The sequence below is a fragment of the Nicotiana tomentosiformis genome, chromosome 2 (assembly GCF_000390325.3).
Source record: "Nicotiana tomentosiformis chromosome 2, ASM39032v3, whole genome shotgun sequence".
In the NCBI taxonomy this organism is placed as follows: Eukaryota; Viridiplantae; Streptophyta; class Magnoliopsida; order Solanales; family Solanaceae; genus Nicotiana; species Nicotiana tomentosiformis.
The window spans coordinates 62,363,756-62,390,614 of NC_090813.1; the positions used below are offsets into that span (position 1 = coordinate 62,363,756).

Here is a 26,859-nt window from a genome sequence, read left to right on the forward strand (position 1 = left end):
GTTCGAATTAAATAAGCAAGTTGGGACTTCAGCATATGACATTCGTTACTTTCTTTATTACTACCTAGTTCACTTTTATTTTGGCACGTTTTGACTTTTCACGTCTCTTAAAAAATAATAAATAAAATATATAATTTATCATGATACTCATACTAATTGATACATTTTTTATTAAATTTAAAAAAATAATTTAAATTTGAGTATAAATATTATGGGTATAAAAATAAAATAAAAATTATCTTTTCTTGATACACGTAAACCTTCCCGTTAAAAAGTTACTGGTATATTTGACCAAAACACAAATCTAGTGATTCAACAACCTCAATTTATCTCTCCAAGAGAAATTCTCTCTCTTTCTGTCTCTCATTTAAATTTGAAGTGTTTATTGTTTTTGATGGATTCCCATCCAAGAAAAAGTACCAATATAGCGTCTGACGCCAAACACAATGAAAGTAGTACTGTACTTGTTTAACCTTTTTTTAAAAACAACTAGCTTCATGTTTGCCATTAATGTTTGAACTTATATAGCATGAACTCAACGTACATTTTTTTTGGCATGACCGAATGAAATACATATATCTTCTTGACATTTTTCCATTACCCTTTGTTCAGCACCACCATTTTAAGGGCAGATAGGTGCAAATGATATTTCGTATTCATATAAGATTTAGGAAAAGACCGTACCCAAGAGATTTGATATAGATAATTTGACTAATACAAATATTAATAATTGTTTTCACGATTTAAACAAGTAACCCATAGGTCACACGAAGATTAGTAATTGCTTCAATGCTTCTTTTTAAGCACCACCGTTTTAGCTTGGTCGATAATGTGAAGTGTGAACTAAAACATTATAAGTGCAAGTTATATATTATATCTTGGCAAGGCTTCCATACTAGTACTAGTACTACTAGTAATGATGAAGTGCAGTCTCCTTTGAGTCACGCCTAGTATGGTAATGCCATATGACGCCTTCGGATGAGTGTAAAGCATGGGGAAGATAGCTGGATCTAAATTAAGCCAATTAGTTTAGGCTATTTATAGTAAGTTGGGAGGAAATATTCAGCTCTTTGGATCCGACTCAGGGCAACTACGTTTTAATAAAGTTAAAAAGTTAAATGATTGATAAGGTTAATATGAACCCGTCTCATACAAATTTCTCATTTTGTGTGTTGAGAGCTCCACAAGACGAGAAGAAATACTCTCGAATCTCTCCTATTCTTCTATTAAATTAAAGTATTATTTTTGTTATTCATTTTCTTTGAGTCAGGAGTCAAATTCAGGACCATCAAATGCAGTAGAGCTCTTTAAAGAGTGGGCTTGGGCCATCAGCTCATTATGAGGAACCAAACTATAATACAAGGTTTGGGTAATTTTTGAGAGATCTTTACACAAATATCCGTACACATTCATTGTTTACTTTTTCTAACCATATAAATAACGGTAAATGTCCAAATATACTTCTCTACTTTCGAAAATGGTCCAAGAATACCCTTCGTTATACTATTGAGTTATCTATATCCATGCAGTCATACTTTGGGTTCAAATATACCCCTCATTTAAACGGAGGGACACGTGTCATAGCCATGTTGGTCAATTCTAAATATCTTCTAATTAATTAAAAAGACTCATTATCCATACCCGAAAAATAATTTTTTTTTTGTTGTAAAAACTGGAAAAAAACTGAAATTATTTTTACTAAAAACTGAAAAAAAACAAAAATATTTTTTTTTCCAGTTTTTACAAAAAAACTGCTTTAGAAAAAACTGAAAAATATTTTTTAAAACAATATTTTTGTAAAAACTGAAAACAAAAAACTGAAAATTAATTTTCTAAAGCAATTTTTTTGTAAAAACTAGAAAAAACTGATTTTTTTTTACTAAAAACTGAAAAAAAAAAAAAATCTTTCTAGTTTTTACAAAAAACTGCTTTAAAAAAAGCTGAAAAATATTTTCTAAAACAATATTTTTGTAAAAACTGAAATAAAACTAAAAAGTAATTTTCTAAAGCAAAATTTTTGTAAAAACTGAAAAAACAAATATTTTTTTTTTCAGTTTTTAGTTAAAAATATTTTAGTTTTTTCCAGTTTTTAATTGCTTTAGAAAATTATTTTTCATTTTTTTTTTCAGTTTTTACAAAAATATTATTTTTGAATTTTTCCCCCCAGTTTTTTAAAGCAAATGTTTTTTGTAAAAACTGGAAAAAAAAATGTTTTCATTTTTTCAGTTTTTTGTAAAAACAAAATTAGTTTTTTTTTAAGTTTTTACAAAAAAAAAAAAATTATTTTCGAATATGGGTAATAAGTCTTTTTAATTAATTAGGAGATATTTAGAATTGACCAACAAGACGATGACACGTGTCCCTCCGTTTAAAATGAGGGGTATATTTGAACCCAAAGTATGACTGCAGGGGTATAGATAACCCAATAGTATAAGGAGTGGTATTTGTAGACCATTTTCGAAAGTAGAGGGGTATATTTTATCCTTTGCTGTATAAATAATCTATACATTGATAATATATATATATATATATATATATATATATATATATATATATATATATATACGGTCAAATCCGAGTTTGCCCTACGTGTAATTAGTCGAGATTGTAACATGATAGAACCGAGGGTCGTCATTGTAAAATCGAGATAAGAAATATCGAGCTCGAGATCCGGAGATCGACCAATACCAAGACCGACCAAGATCGAGCTAAGAGACAGAGAGCCGTTGTAGCCGCACTTAGGGAGAGAATCTCGGCAGGAATTAAGGAAAAACTAATTAACTAATCTATCATGGGATCCTCACTATGTATTTTTTATTATATCCAAAGTAGAATTTTTTCACTATATTAAGAATGAGTATCATTTATGTAAGGGGCACATTGAACATCTAGAGAAGCAAACATTGATACACTCACATTTCAAAGATTATTACACTGATATATAATAGAGATTATCCTTTTTGAGCTTTGACATTGATTCATCTTACTTATTTATAAATCATTCTCTACTCAATTTAGTTTGTATTTCATTCCTTTTTTACGGTCAATGTTCGATATATATTTCTACTTACTTTTTCGATTTGTACCAAGTTATACCACGTATCCTTAGAACTATGTATAAATTCAACTCTATTTGTTTTTTTGGATAAACAATATATATTATACCTCCGCCAACTACTTATAATTTAAGAGGCTGGATGTACAACTATTTGAGTTACTTTTTCAATTCTTTTTGATTCATCCTTGGCTTTTGGATGTGAGCACACCTACAATCATAATGGCCTCTTCTACCCTTGAGCCGAGCCTAATTACGCTTTACAAGAATACTTTTGAAATTATAACATATCATGACAGTTGTATGATTATAGAGTAAAAAGAAAAAATTAAAATTTTTAAATACAAAAAAGATGTCATTCTTTTTTATATGAATTAAAAATAAATAGTATCATACAAAATGAATCAGAAGGTATACATATATTTTAGGAATTGAAATTGCATGTTGGACATTGCAATAAAGCTTTAATTTAACATGTAATAACATATTGCTGTTTTAGATAACTCACTAATTCTATTATATAAAGTTATGTGTAATTATTTTCTTGGCTGAATTTATTAAGTAAATGTTTTTTACACCATTTGAATAAAACTTAAATCAGTGTTTTTTTTTTCTTCCCTTTTTCTGGACTTGGTTAAAAAGAGAGTAAAATAAATGCTCTGCAATTAAGCTCCATTCAAGAATGAAAGCTAAAAACAGCTTTCTTTCCTTGAAGCAGTAGCAGCAGTAGAAGACCTTTATCAGATCCGATATACGAACAAATCAAACCCAAAAATAGCAAAACCCTGCCGCCAAGATTACAGCCATGGATGCTTTGAGGAAGCAAGCTTTCAAGCTAAGAGAACAAGTCGCCAAACAGCAACAGGTTCCGTCATTTTTTGTTTCTTAATCTAATTTTCTTGTTTTTTGAGCTGCGAGAAAATGTATAATATCCTTGGAATTCTGGGTACCCTTTATGTGTTTCTTTTTGTAGGTAATCTTAATTCATAGCGATCATCTACTAGAACTATAAAATGGGAAAAATTCAATTTTGGGCTGTGAGAGACGAGCTAATTTTTACTGATTCATTTAGCAAAGTTCAATTTTGATCCAATCATATTTCTTCTTGATTCTCCAAATTGGTCTACTTTGAGCATAAGTTCTATGCACTAATGTAGAAAATATTTACACTATCAGGTCATTTATTAGCCAATTAAGTAAATCTCTTAATAAATATTAATTGGTAATCTGGTAAAAATGGTAACTAACCTGGTATCAGAGGTTAAAATTCACCGTAGAAAGAAATTAAGCTTTCAGTGCATATAACTTAAGTCCATCTTGGTTTAATGTGTGAATGGATACTTGAATTCTGAGAATCCCCACATTTGCATTATTAGAAAAGAAAAAGAAAAAAAGCAATGATAATGAAGCCCCCCACCTTTCTCAAGAATTCAACTAAGTAACTGACTTTTTCAGTGATGGTACAAGTTGTTTGTTTTCACAGTGAGTGTTATTCTTGTAGTGTCAGATATTGATTCTTACTTGCTAGTTGTTTTGATGCTTAAACTTCAGGCAGTCATCAAGCAGTTTAGTACAACTGGTTATGAAAGTTCAGATGTTATGGTCGTTGATGAGGTAGAGATGCGAGTACATCACCAACTGGACAAGTTGTATAAGTCTACTCGCGAAAAAAGGGTAAGGATTTTCACTGCAATGTAAATAAAGCCTGTTCACTGTCTACAACTTTTCTTTCCATTGGCATATTGGAACATTTGATGTTCAGTCATTTACTTAACTGTGAAATTCGCTACAATATATTCCAGAATGCAACTTATATATGCAGAAAAGAACTGCTGATATACTGTTTTAGTCATATCAAAGCCTTCACTTTTCTCTTCCTGCGTCTTGCCAACGCTAAAAAGTGAGTGATTTAGCTCTTTTAGTTGGAGGAAGAGCTTTATTTGGGCTTTAGTTACATCTGACTTACAAGGGTGTGGCCTAGTGGTCAATGAGATTCACAAAACGTCTAGATTTATTAAATTTACTTGGGAGTATATTGGAAAATATTTTATATTGTTCTCTAGTACACCGTAGAATATTTTGTATTTAACGGTAGAACATATATGTAGAATCATAGAAATATAGAATAACTACTTATCAAAAAAAGAAATTCAGAATAACTACTTACCATGTTTTACGTGTGGTTGCTGTCCAAGAATTTATTTATTTGATATCCGCGTCAATGTTCCATGGTCTGAAAATGCTGAACTAAATGGTCGCTTCTGTTGTGATTCTTAGCTGGCCTACATTTTTGCCCACTAAGGCTGAATTTGGCCTAGCTCAGCTGGTCATAATGTGCTTGGCTCATTGACAAGCATTCACTTTTCTAAATCAGCTTGAGCTTGACCTCGTTCAAGATATTTTTAGTAGGCTTGCTAGTCATTTTCGTTACTTCTTCTCCGACTACTATAATTTATTCTTGGCTTTTTAAGATGCATTTGATCTTCTTCTTAGACGAGCTGAGCATAATGATGTCAAGCTTAGCTTGTTGTATCAGCTCGAGCTAGGTGCTTTGTTATATGCATGAGACAGTGTGTATCTGTTGACAAGATAAATGTCATGCTTGTGGAGAGCATTATATTCCTAGATCTTGTCTTTTGTAGTTGTGGATCTAGGACTTGGCAAATTCATTTCATAATTCTGATCTGAACTCATTGTGTTTCCCTTTCTGTCTTAAGTTAGGATATCTCTGTTTGTATCTTTTTGCAGGATTTTCAGAAAGAGATTGTTAAGGCAGCTGAAGCATTTACAGCTATAGGATACAAGCATATAGAAGCAGGTAAAACTTTTGAAGGCTATTTTGTACAAGTAGTCATGATTCTTTGGCCGTATTTGGACGTTCGATAAAATAATGACTGTCTTCTGCTACTTCTAAAAGATTCTGGCACTCCTTTATGCCTTCTTTAGGATAAGACAAGATTATCCTTAACCTTGATGTTTATCTTTCTTGTTTCTGGATACTGCTGGATAGGCTAGAAGTTCTGGAGTTCTCAAACCTGCCTAGAACTCCATCCTTCTCTCTCCCATTTTCATGGGAGCGGGACATGTTTTTTATTTTTATTTTTTCTATTTTTTTTATTTTTTTATTTCAACTTATTTTATGGAGGTTTATGCTAGCCAGGAACTAAATTATCAGAAGATTGCTGCAAATATGGAGTTGAAAATCCCAATGACGAGGTGTTAGCTAAGGCTGCTTCTATTTACGGTGATGCTCGTAAGCATGCAGAAAAGGAGGTTGAAGATCTAAACAAACTGTTCTTTAGTCAGGTTGGTAAAATGTTTTTCCTCTAATGTGCATGTAACTATGAAGTATGACCAATTATCAGGAGTATTTCAAAGAAAGCTAATTACAAGCAAAGATATATTGGCTCATTTGTTTGTTAAAGTTGCATGAGTTAGATAGAAGTTTTTCCTCTAGACCTAAAAGTCAGTGGATTGCGGCTATCAATGCAGTAGTTTAGTTTTAGTCCCTGCCTAGCCTAAGACCCTGATATCCTTACACGAATAGGCTAATAGCCGCTTTTTCCTTTCCGGTGTTCTCCTTCAATATACGTGGCAAGAAGGATGTCACTTCCGTGTTCCCTTGTGCTTGGAGTTTTTCTCTTTAATACTGGTTTCTGGATGGTTTTCTGTAAGCATATGCGTCAGTTGCAAAGGAAAAATATAACCACCTACCACCCTATTCCCCAACCAAAAAGAAGGATAAATAACATATGTAAAGAATCATGGCTTGGTGCGGTATATGCGGAGTAATATTTGGCACTATCCACTATCAAATGGATGGGAAAGTTGATACATGAAGGTGCAAATACTTTCTCGTAGATGAACATATTGAAACATAACCTGGATAAAGTGAACTCATAAGTCCCTGCTTCCTGTGATTAACAATGTTGTGATGGCCTTGTCTGGATTCTAGTGCAGTAAATGAATTCAATCTTTTCAGTTCTTCCAAATGATTAATTGTGTTATGCCTTTCTTGGATTTTGCTTCAGTAAAGAAGTTTTTTCTTTTCAGTTATTACAAAGTTGCAACTATTTGGTGGAAAGATCAACCAGTATTCTCTCCAACTTATGTAATTTGTGGCATCATTTATCAGGGCTATGTAGCAAACTGGGTCCTGATTCTACTGCAAGATTTGTTTAAAAGAGGATGCTAGTGAACTTTTTGTCACATGAAACATACTTTTAGAAGATATTTCACTACCTTATTTTTCACTTTTCTTTCTGTTATTTCTGATGAATTTAGCTTTTATAAGGCTTTAAATGGGGTCGTGTCCGGAACCTACATTTAGGGTTACTGCCTTATTCCTTGTTAAGATACTGCACATTTCTTGATACAGGAAATTTGTTACAGTAAACCTGCATTCAGTACTTCATAGTTCAGCCATACGTAGCAAACTGAAATGAGTTTTTGGATTTCCAGGTACTAGAACCATTGAGAGCTATGGTAGCTGGTTCTCCCTTAGAGGATGCTCGTCATCTTGCACAGCGTTACAGTAAAATGAGACAAGAGGCAGAGATACAGGTTACTGTACCGATTATTTCTGTTCTTAAAAGACTGTTACTCTAACTGTCTGTTGATACTTGTCTTATTATCCAATTTGCACTGTCATCACATCCTTAGTATTGAATTAATCTTAAGCAGGCAGCCGAAGTTTCTAGAAGACAAGCTCGGGTGAGGGAAGCTCCCATCCCAGAGAATGTGGCAAAGCTGCACGCAGCAGAAACTAAAATGCACGAACTCAAAGCCAACATGGCAGTACTAGGTAAAGAAGCAGCGGCAGCATTAGCTGCTGTAGAATCACAGCAGGAGAGGCTTACATATCAGAGGCTTGTTGCAATGGTATATATGCTGGTGCAGATTTGCTTCTCATGGAGTTGATACTTAATTTTTTTCCCCATAAACAACCATTTTCAAACTGTGGTTAATGTGAGCATTGAAGGGGAGCCTTAGCGGAACTGGTAAAGTTGCTGCCATGTGACTAGGAGGTCACGGGTTCGAGCCGTGGAAACATACTCTTGCAGAAATGCAGGGTAAGGTTGCGTACAATAGACCCTTGTGGTCCGGCCCTTCCCCGGGCGTATAGCGGGAGCTTAGTGCACCGGGCTGCCCTTTTTTGGTTAACGTGTGCATTATCATCTGCAGGTTGAAGCAGAAAGGCTTTATCATGAGAGAGTTGCTGTTATTCTGGGTAATATTGAAGCTGAGGTGAGTGTTAATTATTTCTCCGGAGGTATGCTTTACACCTAGGTAATTTTTCTAACACGAGAATTTGCAATTTGTACAGATAGTTTCTGAAAAACAGCGAAAAGAGGCTGCTCCTCCTGTAGCCACACTTCCTGTAAACCCTCCAGCTCACTTACCTGAGAAAACAAAATACTTTTTGGCCGAGGTAACCTCTGCTTTAGCAACAGTTGTCTAAGTTGTCATAATCTTATCGCAGACTGATTTATTTTAACTATACCATTTGAAAGAGATCTCTGAGGAAAAGCTGATTGTGAATCAGGATGTATTGCTGGTCTGAGCTCTTTTAAACTGTGGTGCTCTAAAGACATTCTTATCAGAGTGGTTTTTACTGTTTTATTAATGAGTTAAGTATTTAATGAAGCATGGTCATAATTTTGTGCCTCTCAAACAGGCGGTTCATTCTTTTGAAGCTGAATCAGAAAAGGAGCTAAGCTTGGCAGTGGGTGATTTTGTTGTTGTTCGTAAGGTTGTTTATTTCATTCTAAAATTCTGTCCCTTCTTCTTTTGGCCCCTCTTTCTTAAGATATAAACATATTGATTATAAAGTTTAGACATAAACTCACTTATACATCTACTGGAGCATCATCCTTTGTAGTATCTTAAAACCCTTTTAAATTCCTAAGACTTTTCCAGTTTACCAGTAAAGATGATTGCTGTCACTAGTCCTCTGAAGTTCTGTCTTCCAATTTATCTGAAAAATAATTTAAGATATGCCCAACTAGAGGAAGTGGAAAGACAAAAAGCAAACAAATATAGAATACTATATAAATGAAAAAGGAAAACCGCAAGTCCTTAAACTCTCTTGTCCTGTATAGCTTTTTTATCCGACTTCTCAAAACTTGTAGAGTCCAATCAATCAAACTGTTGTTATTCTGAGATGTAATGAGATAGTGTAGACTCCAATAAAAGTAATCATGGTTAAATCTTCTATTCCTTCAGATCCATCTTGCATTAAAGAGTGCCTTCCTTTTCTAATTGCATGCTATGTTCAGGTAACTCAATCAGGGTGGTCCGAAGGAGAATGCAAAGGCAAGGCTGGTTGGTTTCCGTCTGAGTACGTGGAGAAACGACAAAGAGTACCTACTTATAATGGAGCGGGTGAAGTTTACTGAGGTTTAACGTCTTGGCTGCTAGTACTTGTTGACCTGTTGTCAGTTAAAACCATTTTGTTCATGCAGAGCTTAGAGTCGAGTGTGTCACATATTGCTTTCAATTCTTTCAGGCTTATACTGTGGATATAAAAAATTACAGAAAATTCTTTTGGTCCTTTTCCTTTTTTCCCATGGTCGTAGAGGTGTCATTACTGATCGGACAAAAGTGATATACAGCGAGTTAAGTGACCTCCTTCTCTGATGGTTGTGAAAATTGTTGTGGGAATTTGTGAATTATGAAAGAAATCACTGCTTGCTTATTACTGAGATCTGTAGAACACTAACAATGATAAAGGTTGCATATGCATTAGTTAGAAGGAATGCACCAAATCATGCTTTCAATAACATAGAACATGAAATATATAGGAGGGCCACCACATAAAGAATTCTACGTATCATTGATTGTTTTTGCTTCTGTTGTCTATCTATTCAGATGCACATAGTTATTGCTTCACGAGTCACATTTTAGAAAGAAAATCATATTGAATTTAGTATCCAAAATACTCATCTTATATAGTCCAGAACATAATGCAAGCATAGTTAAACTATTCTACTGCAATATCAAATACATAGTGGAAATATATCCAGAATCGGTTGTAGAGTTCATTGAGCAGCTATTTTGGAGTACTTTTCCAAAACAACATATATAAATAGCGATCATAGAAATCTTTCATGTTTACTTCTTGTTGTGTAAAAATTAATTTTGTATTTGAGTGCTTTTAGACTTTTGACAATACATGTATAGAAAGAAGAGAGCATTTTAAAATTTGATATGGGCATGCAAATATATGGATGTTTTGGCGGCAAAACTGGGAGCCCGCATGCTTATAATATGGGATTCTTTATTTATACGAGGTTGAGGTAGGCCTAACAAGTACTGGTGAGAGGTGATTAGGCAGGGCATGACGTTGCTTCAGCTCATGATAGAAGGGTGTGGAGGTCGATGATTAGGGTAGAAGATTAATATACAGTTGGAAGTTTCTCATTTGCTTACCAATAGTCTTACTAGCACGCATGTCTCTTCATATTCGTAGATCTTTATTCCGTCATGTGGGTTTGTTCGGCCCGAGTATTGTATTCCATGTTGTTACTAGTTGGTACTATTTATCCTTTTTCTCCTTTTTTCTTCTTCTCTTTTCCTTTTCTTGCTTTCCTCCTCCTCCTTATGTTCCTCCTCCTCCTTCTTCTCGCTCTTTCCAAGCCAAGAGTCTATTGGAAACAACCTCTCTACCTTCACTAGGTAGGGGTAAGGTCTGCGTACCCGCTATCTTCTGCAGACCTTACCTGTTGGGAATATACTGGATCTGTTGTTGTTGTAGGGACCAAACCTTACCTCCAAAATACAACATTAGATTGGTAGAGATCAATCTTCAAAAGGAGGAGCTGAAATAGGGACTAGAAAAATTAAATCATCCTATTTAGCTCAACCTATCCTACTCAACTTACAAAGAAAGTAGCTTTATCAACAAAACAATTAGATGAGAATATAAATGTTAAATGAGTGATCAATTGCACACAACATAAGTTAATCAGCTGAATAAATATGCTATAAGGAATTTGATCCCAATATAAATATTAAAAGAGTGAATTGCTGATTGCATGTATGTACCCCATAGGATTTGGTTACCACCGAGCAAGTTATTACTATTATTATTTTAAGAAAATCTCCATGCCTGATGCCGTGTAGTTGTAGAGTGTTACGTTTTTGGTAAGTTTGGTAATAAAGATATATATTTATCATAGAGTTGACAGTGTGAATCTCTTTTTGTTTATTAGTCTTAGTTTCCATTTATTAATTTCTTATTCATAAATAGTTTTTCTATGTTATGCCTAGCTCGTATTCCATTTTCCACCGCACCCTTTCTCTTTCACCCCTCACTCCAAAACCAAACTCTTTTACGATAAAAACTTAACAGTGTTCCCACTAAATTAATAGACAAATGCAGAAATGCTATATATGTTTGTACACAGACTTCTCATTTAACAATGATAAACTAGTAGTATGTGTTTTCTCCTCATTAAATCACTTAACTGTAATAAATTCAAATAATTTAGTGTAAATAGTAAATTTATACCACTCTTTTATAAAGGTAAATATTAATGTTGTCTACATAGACAGCCACACTCACACTCACACTCACACTCTTCTTTTTTAAGTCTTGACTTTCTCATCGTCACATTCTTTGCGTTGTCTTTCGTCCCTTTTCCACTTTTCTATAAACCTCTTCTATTTTGAAAATTAATTGATTTTTAATATTCATTTTCCTATCTTTTTCCTTTTCTAATGTACGTTATGTATTGTGTGAAGTTAATTTTCCCCCTCCTAGCTAAAGAAACAACTGTTTTAATCCTCAATAAATACTTGTAATCTTACGTAGGTCCTCTATTTTAGTTGGATTGTTAATTGAAACTAAATTTTCATGCATACTAGCAATAGTAATACAAAATGACAAGATATTATTATACATAGAGCGTTCCTTTGTTCAGGCAGTTTTCATCGTTAGAACATTATGCTTATTCAATGGAGTAGAGTGATGCTAAATTATGTAAATTATTTTTAAAACAGAATAAAAAAGAAGCTAAAAATCGGTACACTCTGTTACAACTCATACTGTCAAAAAGTTTCTAGAAGAGATATATAATTCTCTATTTTTTGTTTTGATGGATAAGCGAAGGGAAGAAAAAGATTTGGTATATAAAAATCCGAATATTACGCATGTAGTGTAAGGTAATACTCGAAAAATACAGTAAGCTACCGCTTAATTCCCGTGGTGTTAATCGTGCTATTTGACTATAATAATACGGTCAAAATTTTCTAGAAGAGATAACTATTTTTTCACGGATAGAAAAAATAACTAAAGAAGCGCCGCCCCCAAAAACAAAAAACCCTCCAAAAAGAAGAGAGAACTTTTCCGTGTTCGCGTTCATACGTTTAATGATGTGATATAGACAATCTATTCAAATACAAACATCAATTACACAATTTAAACCCGTGATCATAGGTCAAATAGAAATAACTTTACCGTTCCGGACTCTACTCCCCTAAAAAAAAAAAAAAAAGCTAAAAAGCAGAAGAATAGCAGTTTGTTTAGAAATTTAAGTACATAAGTCCTAATTATACTTGGAGAAAAAGAAATTTACAGCTATAAATACGCTAAAATGGCACCTAAGATCCAAATTATCTAATTGAAGAGCTTACTATACTATTCTTGAATATTTGCGCAAACCACTTCTTTCTTTCTTTCTTCCCGTGACCACTTTTCTTCTTCTTCTTGGCTTTGAAGAATTTTATTCTTCAAAGCTTACTTTCTTATCTCTCCACTGTGTTATATCTTTAAAGAACCCTACATATATATAGAAGAGCACAACATCTTCACAAAGGTTTATTAATCAATAAGGGATAGCGAAAAGGAAGAAAAATCCTTTTTCTATATTCCCCTCAAGATTCAAGAAAATGGCCGATAATAGTGGAGAAAAAATAGAAAAAGGGTCGAGAAAAGGAGATCAAGATCAAAAAGTGCCATTTTACAGGTTATTTTCGTTTGCAGATAGGCTGGATGTTACCCTAATGATCATTGGAACGATAGGAGCCATTGGCAATGGATTAACTCAACCTTTAATGACACTCATTTTTGGCCAGCTTGTTAATTCTTTTGGTTCTTCTTCTGATGATGATGTTGTTCACAAAATCTCAAAGGTACCCATTTTATTGAAATCTTTTCCTTTCCTTCTCGTCTCCTTTTTTGTTTCATTTGTATAAATTGTTTGTTTGTTCTCTTAATTTACTGGAAATATTTTTGTTTATTCTTGATATTCATCAGCTTTTTCATTTTCCTGTTTCGAAATAGTTTTATTTTATCCATTTAATCTGATGGTTTCATGCAGTTAAAGTTGCGACGTTCTAACCACAAGCATAAACCTAAAACTTGACTTCTAAGGTCTCATTCAACAGCATACATAAAAAGTTTTTATTTTCTTCTTTTGTGGTTGGGAGGGGGGAGGCATGAAAATCTGGTTTTTCTTAAAACCCTTCATCTGTTCTATTAAGCAATTGTAATTAAAATTTCAGAGAAAGTAGATAACTACATTCCACAAATTAGTTTTAATACTATATTTCATATTTGAAGAGAGTTGGTAAATGCGCAATCAATTTAACACCATATCTATATGTATTAAAGTTGATTCTATTTCTTAAAACTTATTATTCGTTGATATACGGTTGTTTCATTGTTTGATTACTCTACTTCATGTTAGATAAAATACTTGGAATGCATTTGTAAGAAGACCCTATTTTAAGTAATCATTAATTAGTATGTTTTCATTTTTATTGAAGAAGTGACAAGTTCCACTCATCTGACTAGAACCTATAGCTATTTTGCAGAGGTAAAATGAGATAGTGTAAAACTATTTAAACTTATATAATGTAAAAGTAAACTATCAGCTAATCACCTTTACAAGAATGATAAGAGAAGTATCCTTAGTGCTGCCTCGCATCTACTACTTTGGTCTTTTTAATAGACATGTCAATTTTGGATTTACAAGAGAATAACAATTAGAATTCACTTTTCGCCTTGTGGCAAACATAATTATGATTTTCTCATGTAGATTTCTATTTGGTTTTTGCTATGTAACGCAATCATAACTTTTTTGCTTATCTTAATTTCAAAATCTTTCAATTTTTCCTTTGCGAAATTCCCACTAGAAAGTGGGAAAGAACAAAAGCATATACCTATGAAATGTGCACTCTAATGTTTTGTCTCACGTCCCAATCAACATTGTGAATACAGTGATTCGTAAGTGGTATAATAACCAAAGCTTTTGACTAAAATGTGTTGCCTTTTCTCCTTTAACTTCTTCTTCTTCTCTCTCTCTCTTTTTATTTATTTATTTATTTATTTTAATTTTTTATTTCCAGGTTTCCATTTACTATGTCTACCTCGCTATTGGGTCTGGCATTGCATCCCTTCTACGTAAGTGTACACAACTTGGTTTTTAGTGTCAGTGATATTCTTGGTAAATACACAAAAGTAGTATATCTGTAGTTATAACATGAGTATAACTAAAACATCAAAATACCAAAAGTTACTCTTTTAATAAATAATACATAGAAATTCATCTAAAATATTTGTAATGTGTCCGATATTAATATAAATATAGTTGCACCAAATAAATGTCATAGTCAAAGGAGGCCCACTCATTAGCGGTAATTATTCAATGGATGTCTTTAAGAATATCGGTGCTTTGCGTGCATGTTTTATAAAGGCATAATAGAAGTAAAAGGACAAGTTCAATCAATTACTACCCCACCGTGCTTAGAAAAAAATGTTGTCTTGGTTTATATTATGATAGATATATATCTTTTGGATCAGTAAATTCCCAAGAAAAGGTAATTTCCCAAGATTAATTGTATAATCAATCTAAGTATCAGGAAAGTGTAAAATGAACCAGAAAAGAGAACTAGTAAATTTGAGTTCTTGAACTAAATAGTAATGGAAAGAACATGTGCACTCAATATTGAGAGCTTAATTGTTACTAATTAAACATTACAGAAATGTCATGTTGGATGGTTACTGGAGAGAGACAAGCGACTCGAATTCGGGGATTGTATTTGAAAACAATCTTGAGGCAAGACATTGCCTTCTTTGACACTGAAACTACAACTGGAGAAGTCATTGGAAGAATGTCTGGAGATACTATTCTCATTCAAGATGCCTTGGGTGAAAAGGTGCAGTTTCTTATTAATAACAAATGCTACTGCAATTGACTAATGTTTTAGTTTTCTTGCAATAAGAAAAAATAATCATAACAAACGTATGTTGAATGATTCCAGGTCGGGAAGTTCATCCAATTCCTGTCAACATTTGTTGGAGGCTTCATAATTGCCTTCATAAAGGGATGGCTTCTCTCAATAGTATTGGTTTCTTGCATACCTGCTCTTGTCATTGCTGGAGGAGCTATGGCATTGATCATGTCCAAAATGTCAAGTCGCGGACAAGTTGCCTATGCACAAGCTGGAAATGTAGTTGAGCAAACAATAGGAGCAATCAGAACAGTAAAGACTCAAAATAACTATCCAAATCTTTCTACATGTTTTTGTATTAAACGTGCAAATTTAATCTAAAAAACTTGTTAACTTTAGGTTGCAGCATTCACAGGAGAGAAGCTGGCGATAAGTAAGTATGACAGCAAACTAAAAATTGCTTGTGCTGCTACTGTTCAACAAGGGCTTGTTTCAGGCGTTGGACTTGGCACAGTCTTACTCGTCGTCTTCTCTACTTATGGACTAGCCGTTTGGTATGGTTCCAAACTGATAATTGAGAAAGGTTATAATGGTGGAGATGTCATCAATGTTATCATGGCTATAATGACTGGTGGAATGTAAGCATAAAATTCTTTGTTTAAAGCATCTTAATTTTTTTTGCATTGGAAAATTGGCGTAGGCTAAAGAGTGTGCCAACCCTTTTGTTTGTTCTCTTACCAATTTGCAGGTCACTAGGCCAAACAACACCATCATTGAATGCATTTGCAGCAGGACAAGCTGCAGCCTACAAAATGTTTGAGACAATCAACCGGAAACCTCTGATTGACACATCTGACACGAGCGGGATTGTGTTGGAAGACGTCAAGGGTGAAATTGAGCTTAAAGATGTGTACTTCAGGTATCCAGCCAGGCCAGATGTGCAAATATTTAGCGGATTCTCACTTGTTGTACCTAGTGGAAAAACTGCAGCTTTGGTTGGGCAAAGTGGAAGTGGGAAGTCCACAGTTATCAGTTTACTGGAGAGATTCTATGATCCTGAAGCCGGAGAGGTACTCATAGATGGTGTCAATTTGAAGAAATTCCAACTCAAATGGCTAAGGCAGCAGATGGGATTAGTAAGTCAGGAACCTATCCTGTTTGCAACAACCATAAAAGAGAATATCAGTTATGGTAAAGAAAATGCTACTGACGACGAGATTAAGACAGCTATTGAACTTGCTAATGCTGCTAAGTTCCTCAACAAACTTCCCCAGGTAAAATATTTTCCCATTATTCCATATTCACACACATCCAATTAACTGTTAAATAAGCAAAGGATTCTGTAACTTTAAATTCATTCTTTTCATCGCGGCGATCTATAGGGGCTTGACACTATGGTAGGTGAGCATGGAACACAACTATCTGGGGGACAAAAGCAAAGACTTGCAATAGCAAGGGCTATTCTAAAGAACCCAAAAATACTTCTCCTCGATGAAGCTACAAGTGCACTTGATGCTGAATCAGAGCGAATCGTGCAAGAAGCACTTGAGAAAGTCATGGCGAATAGAACAACTGTGGTTGTTGCTCATCGTCTAACAACCATTAGAAATGCTGATCTTATAGCAGTGGTGAATGCTGGAAAATTACTAGAACAAGGTAAGAATTCTACAGAATGTTTACCAAGCTTTATTTTGTGTTTAACTAAGCTATAAGCACTTTTTTTCCCTCTCATCACGAAAATAGGAACGCATGCTGAGTTGATACAAGATCCAAATGGGGCGTATTCCCAGCTTGTGCGAATGCAAGGAGGAAATAGGGAAGAAGAGAACACAAAAAATATGGACCTTGATAAGGTGGATTTAACCACGGATTTGGAGAATAACTTGAGCAGGTCATCAAGTCAGCGATTGTCAGCAGTGAAGCGATCAACAAGCCACGGATCATCTAGACATTCCTTCACACTCAGCTATCCTGTTCCGGGGCTAATTGATATTCATGAAGCAGAAATAGGAGATGAGGGCAAGAAAAAAGAAGATAAAGGAAGCTTAGAGAAACGAAAGAAAGTTTCCATTAGGCGGCTTGCTGAACTAAACAAACCTGAGCTTCCATATTTGCTACTTGGATCGTTGGCTGCGATCATACATGGTCTGATTTTCCCCTTATTTGGACTCTTGCTATCAACAGCTATTAAAATATTCTTTTATCCACCACATAAGTTGCGAACTGAATCAAGATTCTGGTCACTCATGTACGTTGGCCTTGGTGTGGTAACTTTGCTAGTTGTACCTTTCCAGAACTACTTATTTGGAGTTGCAGGTGGGAAATTGATCGAGAGAATTCGTTCTTTGACGTTTAAGAAAGTAGTCCACCAAGAAATCAGCTGGTTCGATGACCCTGCAAATTCAAGGTATGTTAGCAAATCAATAAGCATTGAATTCTTCCCCTCTAACTTAACATAGTATCACAGGCTAAATAACTGAAATTTTCTCGAGTGCAGCGGTGCAGTGGGTGCAAGGTTATCAACTGATGCTTCTACAGTCAGGACGATTATGGGTGATGCACTGGCACTTATTGTACAGAACATAGCAACTGTAGTAGCCGGCCTTGTGATAGCCTTCACTGCTAATTGGATTTTGGCAATTATAATCCTTCTTGTGTTACCTTTAATTGGTTTGCAAGGATTCCTCCAGACCAAGTTGTACAAAGGCTTTAGTGCCGATGCCAAGGTTTTCCATTTTTCTCATCGCTAAATAAATTTCATTAAAGGTGCTTGAATATAATTTGAATAACCTTCTAGGTGATGTATGAAGAAGCCAGCCAAATAGCAAATGATGCTGTTGGCAGCATCAGAACAGTGGCATCATTCTGTGCAGAGGAGAAAGTGATGGACATGTACCAAAAGAAATGTGAAGGTCCAATGAAGCAAGGAGTAAAGATAGGAATTGTTAGTGGAGCTAGCTTTGGTTTTGGTTCTTTTATACTGTATTGTACAAATGCCTTCTGTTTCTACATAGGATCTGTCCTTATTCATCATGGATTAGCAACATTTGGCCAAGTTTTTAAGGTAAAAGAACTTAGTTTTCTCTTTCTTTTCAGCTCTTGCTTATCTGTATTTAGTTTCTGAAAGAAATCCTTATTATTGCAGGTTTTCTTTGCATTGACACTATCAGCTGTTGGAGTTACTCAAAGCACTGGAATGGCTCCAGATGCTAACAAAGCCAAGGATTCTATAGCTTCTATTTTCGACATTCTTGATAGAAAACCCAAGATTGACTCAAGTTCTGATGTTGGCACTACTCTAGCTGTTATTCGCGGAGACATTGAATTCAAACATGTGAGTTACAGATATGCAACTCGCCCGGATGTCCAAATCTTCAAGGACTTATGCCTAACCATCCCTTCTGGAAAGGTAGTTCCTAGTACTCCCTCTAACATTATAATAACGTGCTTTATCTTTTATTCGACTGGCTTAACATTTCGCTTCTCTTTGTAGACTGTTGCTCTAGTGGGAGAGAGTGGAAGTGGGAAATCAACTGTCATTAGCCTAATAGAGAGGTTCTATAATCCTGAATCAGGAGAGATATATTTGGATGGTGTAGAAATCAAACAATTCAAGTTAAGTTGGCTAAGGCAACAAATGGGCCTGGTTAGTCAAGAACCAATACTGTTTAACGAAACTATTCGTGACAACATTGCCTACAGCAGACAAGGGAATGCAACAGAAGAAGAGATCATTCAAGCAGCAAAATCAGCAAATGCACACAACTTTGTATCCTCATTGCCTCAAGGATATGATACATCTGTTGGGGAAAGAGGGGTACAGTTATCCGGTGGACAAAAGCAAAGAATAGCTATAGCGAGAGCAATACTGAAGGATCCAAAGATTCTATTGCTAGACGAGGCAACAAGTGCATTAGATGCAGAATCAGAACGTATAGTACAAGAAGCATTGGATCGAGTAATGGTAAATAGGACAACCGTGGTAGTAGCTCATCGCTTAACCACAATCAAAGGGGCTGATATAATTGCTGTTGTGAAGAATGGAGTCATTGCTGAGAAAGGAAGGCATGAAGTTCTTATGAACATAAAAGATGGAGTTTATGCATCCTTAGTAGCATTGCATATGACTTCAACCTGATTACTGAAATCAACATTATTTCTTCATCTTGTGACCAAGACTTAGATAAGGTCTCTTTTTGTCTTTCTTTTATTCCCACTCATATACATTTCTTTCTTTTTTCTTTTTCACTTTTTTTTTTCCCGCTTATGTTGCTCAAGTGTACAGTCTCTTGGGGTTATATGATTTGTATTTCAAAATATTGTCAAAGAACAATTTTACCTTTCTCGATAAAATTCTTTAACCCTTTGTTGGATTATGACATCACAACCATGTATAGCAGCAAAAGCATTTTATAGTAATTCATAATTTTCCACCAAAATGACCCCAATAACATCAGAATCTTAGCGAAGTAACGCAAACAACTAGTAGTATATTTAATCATATAGGATAATAACTTAAACATAATACAAATATAGGGATATTGAGGAGTTTCAACTTGCTGGATTCTCATAATTTTCAAATTCTCATAACATCCAAGTAGGATTTCTTATCAAGCTTACGAGCAAATAAACCTCTGAAATAATCTGTAGCTCCAATATTTTTGAACTTTGCCGGGTTTTCAGAGGAAATGATGCTTGGAGCAGGACCAATTTGTCCATCAAGTTTTGGACTGTAAAATGTTGCAATTGAGAGTCTTTCCTTTTCGTTGTTAACCGTTGCTCTATGCTCAATGCTACGGTAGGTTCCATTAGTCACTATCTGCAAATGTATACATACATATTAGTAAATACAGTTAGAGTAAAAGAAAAGGCCAATTTAGCAGATTAATTACCTCTAAGATATCACCAATGTTGACAATGAAGGCATTAGGAAGAGGACTAATAGGAATCCATAGACCATCTTTCTTAATCTGAAGTCCTTCCATTTGGTTAAGTTGAAGGAGAATAGTGAGGCCAACAGCATCTGAATGAGGAGAAAGTCCTATCACTTTCTCTGGTTCGGGACAGGGTGGATAGTAGTTCATCCTCATCGTTTGCATCCCTTCTCCAAACAGTTCCCTCATGTATTCTCCATCCATATTCAATACTTTTGCTATCAAATCAATTATCTTTAAAGCCAATGTTTTCAATTCAGCTGCGTATAGTTCAACTGTTTCTCTGCTTCAACACAACTACTAATTAGCCATCCTGAATTTAGTTGGCATGAGATAACTGCATCTCAAATCAACTCGGATTCAACATATATATGCACAATTGATAGTGCAAAGAATTTTAATGATACTGTATTTTGACGTGTTGTAGCAAGTAAAATTGCCTTATTTTTCATGTTACTAATTCCAGTTTATATCAACACTTACTTTTGGTAAGGTGTTTGGACAAGTTTTTATAAGGAAAAACAGAAGAAGCATAAGCAATTTTTGAGGTTACTGATTTCACTTTTTATGAATGCTTACCCATATTAATCATTTATGGGGAATACCTGAATAGTAGAGGGAGGTGGGGGAAGATATGTTGTTTTCTCAAAAAAGGAGGGAGGGTTGTCAAGAAGAAGAGATCAGCCCAGTCAAGTTTCTGGTCCTCAGAAACAACAAAAGCTTGTCCAAAACCATCCAAATCTCCATCCACTTGCTTCCACATTTTCTTTTGGTCCATTGGTAGGTTGAAGAAATCTTGAGTATCCTTCTTCACTTTCTCAACTAATGAACCACTCACACCGTGATTTATCACCTGGGTAATCATTGCAAACAACAATAGAAGGAATATGCAATTAAATTAAATTTTTGAGAATCTAATACGTCAAATTTGTACGTGTAAATATTCATATCTACTGTAAACCCTCCTAGCTAACGGTATTAGAATTAATAATCCCTGAATTATTTAGTTCTAATGCTTTGTGTTGAATTAAATGAGATTACGGGTAATCACTTATTTTTCCATGTTTGATTGGTGAGTGTAAATCTTTTTTAATGTTTTGTTAGAAAGTAAGAAAATATTTTTAGGAAAATAATTTTTTATGTTATTCTGTTCACCCCTTCCCCCAAGTCTTATGTTTTCTGTGCTCTCCCCCTCCCCCACCCCATATACCCAACAATTTACACAAACCAAAAGAACTTAATGTGTTACTTCACTTTTTTACGCAAAACAACGTTGAAATTTGTGCTCCATAGCTAAAAAGAAAACACTCTTTTTTTAGTTGCAAAAGAAATTACTCCTTCCACAATATGAAAATAAAGTACTAATTTTGTTGAAATGAGAGAAAATACTTTTTTTACATCATGAAAAAAATATTCTTTTTGTTGAAATGAAAGAAAATACTTTTTACTACATCATTTTGTTGAAATGAAACAAAATATTTTTTCTACATTACGGAAAAAAGTACTTTTTTTGTTAAAATAATTTTTTCTTTTATATTGTGAAAAGAAAATACTCATTTGTTAAAATGAAAAAATAATACGGCAAAGGGCCAAATATACTCTTGTACTTTCGAAAATGGTCTAAGAATACCCCTCGTTATACTATTGAGCTATATATACCCTTCCAGTCATACTTTGGAACAAATATACCCTTATTTTGGATGGAGTGCCACGTGTCAGCACCAGATGAAAACGACCCATTTCTTTTTTTTTTTTACCCGACCCGTTTTAAAAAACCCACCACCCGACCCGTTTTAAAAAACCCACCACCCGACCCGTTTTAAAATTCAGTTTTTTTAAAGCATATATTTTGTAAAAATTAGAATTTTTTTTTGTAAAAACTGAAAAAAAAAATTACAAAATATATATTTTAAAGTCTTTTTAGTTTATTTAAAGTATTTTTTATTGTAAAAACTGAAAAAAATATTTTTTTAAAAAATGCTTTAAAAACTGAAAAATATATATTATGTAAAAACTGAAAAAAAGGAATTTGCAAAATATATATATTTCAGTTTTTTCAGTTTTTTAAAGTATGTTTTTTGTAAAAATTGAAAAAAAAAAGATTTTGCAAAATATTTCTATTTTTTTAAAACTAATGCATATGTAGTCCACTGATTTAGGAGAGTCTTTTTTTTTTTTTTTTTCAGTTTTTACAAAAAAAAAGCTTTAAAAAAACTGAAAAGACTTAAAAATATATATTTTGCAAATTTTTTTTTTTCCAGTTTTTACAGAATATATATTTTTCAGTTTTTAAAGTACTTTTAAAAAAATATTTTTTTTTCCAGTTTTAACAAAAAATATACTTTAAAAAAATTGAAAAGACTTAAAAATATATATTTTGCAATTTGTTTTTATTTATTTTTTTTTTCAGTTTTTATAAAAAAAATTCTAGTTTTTACAAAATATATGCTTTAAAAAAACTGAATTTTAAAACGGGTCGGGTGGTGGGTTTTTTAAAACGGATCGGGTAAAAAAAAGAAAATGGGTCGTTTTCATCTGGTGCTGACACGTGGCACTCCATCCAAAATAAGGGTATATTTATTCCAAAGTATGACGGAAAAAGTATATATAATCCAATAGTATAACGAGGGGTATTCTTAGACGATTTTCGAAAGTATAGGGGTATATTTGGCCCTTTGCCAAAAATAATACCTAGCTAGATAACGAAATAAAATAATTCGCGGATTACTTATTCCCGAATTGAAAATTTTAACTAAACGCGGGTAAGATAATCTTACATATATCTAGAGATTATTTTCTTTATCCTGGTACCCAGAAGCGGAACTAGATTATTAGCTACGGGTTCGGACGAATCTAATAGCTTTTGTTTATATGCGGTATTTCTATTAGAAGATCCATTCGAGTATATATAACTATTCAATTGCGAACCAAGTAACTAAGACGAGCTATGAATTCGATGGTAAATTCAGGACCATAAATTTTAAATCTTGGCTTCGCCCTGCTACTCCCAAATGACCCCTAACGATACTTGTGTACAATTATACAAAATTTTCAAATTTTTAATAGCAGAAAACCAAGGCCGGCTAGTAAAATATATATTCCACAAAAGAACCTGGAAAAATCCCCCGTCTTTGCAAGCAGAATCAAGCTTCTTCAATTCGATTTCATCTCCAAGAAGTAAGCTTTCCATGTTGATGATTGGGATATTATCAGAGAAACTAATAAAATGAGATGATTTGATCGGAGAAAAATCTTGATCATCTCTCAGGTAACGCGCCGGGACTTTTTCCGGTGAGTCTTTGGCCAGTTCTTGAACACTTGGCACAGCCAAAGTTCCACCTAGTGTCGCTGCCAAATTTTCCTCCATCATTATAACCACTAACTTATAATTTTGCTCATGTTAATTAATACACACAACTATATATAGTATCTCTTAATGCGTGTATGGTGGGGGTAGAATTAGGCACACCTAACCTCATCATAATATATAGAAGAATACGATATGAGTTTAATATATTTATATAATCAAATCATTTAAAAGATAATTATAATTACTATATTGTAATTTTATTTGTAAATAATTTAGGAAATACACATAAGTTATCTGTTATAATCAATTAAATTATACTTAAAGTGTTAAAATTTTTATACAGCAACAGTATGCAAAATCATATTCAAACATTGTTAAAGTTTTTTGTTTCCAAAAGATTGTCTGGATTCTGTTTGAAAGAACATTGACCACAAAACAAAACAAAAATATGTAGTAAACGTGCGTAATTGCTTACCTTGCAGTGCAGGGCAAATGATAAAATGTTTTCTAGAAGCGGTTTGCATAATGTGAAGAGGAAAAAGTTACATGTGGAGGAGCCACTCTTTGCCGAGGAGAGTCAATTGATATCGTTTCACTAGAAAATGACACTGCATAAATAGGTCAAATTGTTCCTAAAAATATTAGGTGGCATGTCACACCATAATCAAATTTCTCTGTTAACAGTATTTGCGAGTGTATTCACGACTTTCCCTCTAAAAAATATTCAAAGGAAAAACAGGAGAGGTGAGGAATTGGACCCTTGTTAATAAGGTAAAAATTCATGTAGCCAACCAATTATTTTATAGACATTTTATGTAGGAGCGGATTTACCTGGAGGGGTGTGGGACACATGAACCCATACTCCCGTCTCTAGATTTTATATTGAGTTTTTTTTTAAAAAATATAAAAATATTTGAGATCCTTTCATTAGATGTAATATTTAATAGAACTATGAAGTGCATTTATTTTTATTTATTATAAATAATGAGTTGTATCACTGACTTATCAAGTGTTACTGAAATGCGTCAATCATGTCTTTGTTTTTCTATATTCATATGTCAAGATTTCTTATATCTTTTTTGAATTTGAAATGGTATTTCGATAATTTAAAATTAAATAGAATATATTATTATTTAGGTATCATCTTGATTTTTATGTTTAATTATTAAATTCAGTTAACCTTGAAAGTATATATTAACGAAAAATTATTGTTAGACAACTAAGAAAATAACTATCACGTGTTACTAAAAAAATTCTCCCATAAGAATATTTTAATAGATCATATGTTTTGTCAATTTTTTAATTTTTACTAAATATATATTCACTTATCGAAACTTTATCTATAACTTAAACTAAGTAAGATTAAAAAATATTCATGTAAAAAAATTCGAAAAATCAGACAAAATCGAACCAATCCAAATCGATATATCATAGTAAAATTAAACCAACTCGGTCCATGTACACCCCTAGTTATTATCATAGCAAAAATTTGATGGAGTCAAGCCAAACGATAGTATAATGTATCCATACTTTTAAAATCCTAGATACGTAACAATTTTAAGTCGACCCATAACTAGTAGGTTGGGCAGGAGAAAACGACCTGAATATCATCTTTTTCCTATTGTTTGATTGCGTAAGTTGAGAAAGCATAAAATCAGCTCCCTCGATTCCACTATTATAATACTCTCTCTTCCAATTTATATTATTTAATTTGATCGACACAATGTTTTAAAAAAAAAAAAATTTAAATTTATGGTGGTAAACATATCATAATATATTTGTGTGGCTAAAATACTTTTAAAATATTTGATCATAATAAATATATAATAATATTTGTTTGGTTATAAAATTTATTATTACGAAAAAACAAAAAATTTAAAGTTATATTACTTTAAATATAAAAATATATCATTATTTGTGGAACAAATTAATTAATTAGAAAATAGTGTCACATGCAGGGGCTGATTTACCTTATGAGGTGGGGGTGCCACGCCACCCGTTCGTTCGCTAAAATTTTTACTATGTACATAATATCTCTATGAAGAAATGTATATATGAATAGAGTGACACCCAGAAGTCACAAAGTGAAAGTGAGTGCCATTGGTTCACGCTTCCCTTTGAAGGCTTTCCTTGGAGTAGCTCATTTGATTTTTCCTTTTTTCTACTTATTAAGATTTCTTTTATTTTCAGTTGAGCCCTAGGGCCTCACCTCTTTTCCTTTTTCGGTGCTTTCCCTCATTTTCTTCCTTTTATTACTTGCTAAGTCTCTCTTCTTCATTTTTTTTTGACTTTCAGTCCTCGTTTTGTTTCTATCATTATACCTTACTTTATGAACAATTATTTTCTATAGATAATTTAAATTGATTTTAAATAGCATATAATTTCTTTATTTTTAATGAAACGATATTAATTTATGTATTGGAGTATAATTTGAGCAATAACTTCTATTGGGTTTTGAAAAAATATTAAATGGCTTGATTGATAGTCGTTTTGAGTCGAATATCATAGGTTGAATGTTGAAGTTTTTTCTTTAAAAATAGTTGTCATATAACTCAAAAATTAAGATGGAAAAATAAATAAAGAACAATACAAGTAAATTAATCTAGTCAAACAAAGAATATATAGTATAGTTAAGCTACTCTTTAAGCAAATATTTATATTGGAGGCGCTCTTTCATGAAATGTTATTTTTCTTTTGCATTTTTATTTAGAATGTGTTTAAATTAAGCGTTAAAAATTTGAACTAAAATCGAACTTATTTGCTTTGTGAATGAAAGGCCTATTCAAATTAACAAAAAACTAACCGACCCGACCCATTATTCCTAATCTGTCTTTATAGCTACTGACATGTATACTGAATGCATAACATGCTGGCACCCGCAACATTCAAATCCTGGATCCGCATCCGGTCACGGTCACATAAGGTAGAAGTTGGAAGAAGTCACAGGGAATAGTACTTTATAACTTATGGTTGAGAATTGAGATTTAAGAAATTTAGAACTAGCTAGTTTTTTAGACGGATAAGGGTCTGATTTGCCCTTCTACTATCATAAATAGGCCTTATTTACCATCTGTTTAATTTTTCTATCAAAAATATCCTTACCGTTATATATTAGGTTCATATTTACCCCTTAAACGCTTAAAATAGTTACATTTGCCCTTCGTTATACTTTAGGATCATATTTACCCCTCTACTCTTCAAAAAGGGTTACATTTGCCCTTCGTTATACTTTTTTGACATATTTATCCTTACAATTATACCCTACATTTACCCTCATCTGGTAGATCGCCATGTTCCACATTTTTGTTTTCCTACATGGGACCTAATTGAATTTCTTTTCTTCCAATTTAAATATGGTCACTTATTTGAGATAATTTAACCTG

General features: G+C 33.3%; 3 protein-coding genes across 3 annotated transcripts; 2 read left to right on the forward strand and 1 right to left on the reverse strand.

The window, feature by feature from the left end:
* Positions 1-3,642: 3,642 nt before the first annotated feature.
* LOC104104487 (SH3 domain-containing protein 3) lies at positions 3,643-9,755 on the forward strand. Its single transcript, XM_009612588.4, has 10 exons — positions 3,643-3,920; positions 4,607-4,729; positions 5,804-5,873; positions 6,216-6,361; positions 7,517-7,618; positions 7,739-7,936; positions 8,240-8,302; positions 8,382-8,486; positions 8,733-8,807; positions 9,334-9,755. The coding sequence occupies exons 1-10, from the start codon at positions 3,861-3,863 to the stop codon at positions 9,451-9,453; spliced, it is 1,062 nt and encodes a 353-aa protein (XP_009610883.1). The 5' UTR covers positions 3,643-3,860; the 3' UTR covers positions 9,454-9,755.
* A 2,906-nt stretch (positions 9,756-12,661) lies between these two features.
* Positions 12,662-19,613, forward strand: LOC104104486 (ABC transporter B family member 9). Its single transcript, XM_009612587.4, has 12 exons — positions 12,662-13,189; positions 14,408-14,462; positions 15,042-15,217; positions 15,323-15,544; positions 15,632-15,870; positions 15,981-16,506; positions 16,615-16,888; positions 16,976-17,639; positions 17,730-17,958; positions 18,030-18,296; positions 18,378-18,641; positions 18,726-19,613. Exons 1-12 carry the CDS (start codon positions 12,947-12,949, stop codon positions 19,368-19,370), a joined length of 3,804 nt encoding a protein of 1,267 aa, XP_009610882.1. The 5' UTR covers positions 12,662-12,946; the 3' UTR covers positions 19,371-19,613.
* Positions 19,614-19,702: 89 nt separating this feature from the next.
* LOC104104485 (oxoglutarate-dependent flavonoid 7-O-demethylase 1-like) lies at positions 19,703-23,567 on the reverse strand. The gene is made up of 4 exons (XM_009612586.4): positions 23,279-23,567; positions 20,772-21,019; positions 20,125-20,449; positions 19,703-20,051 (listed from the first exon to the last, which is right to left on the reverse strand). Exons 1-4 carry the CDS (start codon positions 23,534-23,536, stop codon positions 19,809-19,811), a joined length of 1,074 nt encoding a protein of 357 aa, XP_009610881.3. The 5' UTR covers positions 23,537-23,567; the 3' UTR covers positions 19,703-19,808.
* Positions 23,568-26,859: the final 3,292 nt, after the last annotated feature.

Bases quoted from the DNA above. Each gene is read 5' to 3' on its own strand.
- LOC104104485 (XM_009612586.4), bottom strand. From the start codon at position 23,536: ATGATGGAGGAAAATTTGGCAGCGACACTAGGTGGAACTTTGGCTGTG. The intron at 20,450-20,771 runs GTATTCCCCATA...GTGTTGAAGCAG, and splicing joins CACCTCCCTCTACTATTCAG to AGAAACAGTTGAACTATACG. The intron at 20,052-20,124 runs GTAATTAATCTG...ATACATTTGCAG, and splicing joins ACATTGGTGATATCTTAGAG to ATAGTGACTAATGGAACCTA.
- LOC104104487 (XM_009612588.4), top strand. From the start codon at position 3,861: ATGGATGCTTTGAGGAAGCAAGCTTTCAAGCTAAGAGAACAAGTCGCC. The intron at 8,487-8,732 runs GTAACCTCTGCT...CCTCTCAAACAG, and splicing joins CAAAATACTTTTTGGCCGAG to GCGGTTCATTCTTTTGAAGC. The intron at 8,808-9,333 runs GTTGTTTATTTC...TGCTATGTTCAG, and splicing joins ATTTTGTTGTTGTTCGTAAG to GTAACTCAATCAGGGTGGTC.
- LOC104104486 (XM_009612587.4), top strand. From the start codon at position 12,947: ATGGCCGATAATAGTGGAGAAAAAATAGAAAAAGGGTCGAGAAAAGGA. The intron at 15,545-15,631 runs GTAAAGACTCAA...TGTTAACTTTAG, and splicing joins CAATAGGAGCAATCAGAACA to GTTGCAGCATTCACAGGAGA. The intron at 15,871-15,980 runs GTAAGCATAAAA...ACCAATTTGCAG, and splicing joins GCTATAATGACTGGTGGAAT to GTCACTAGGCCAAACAACAC.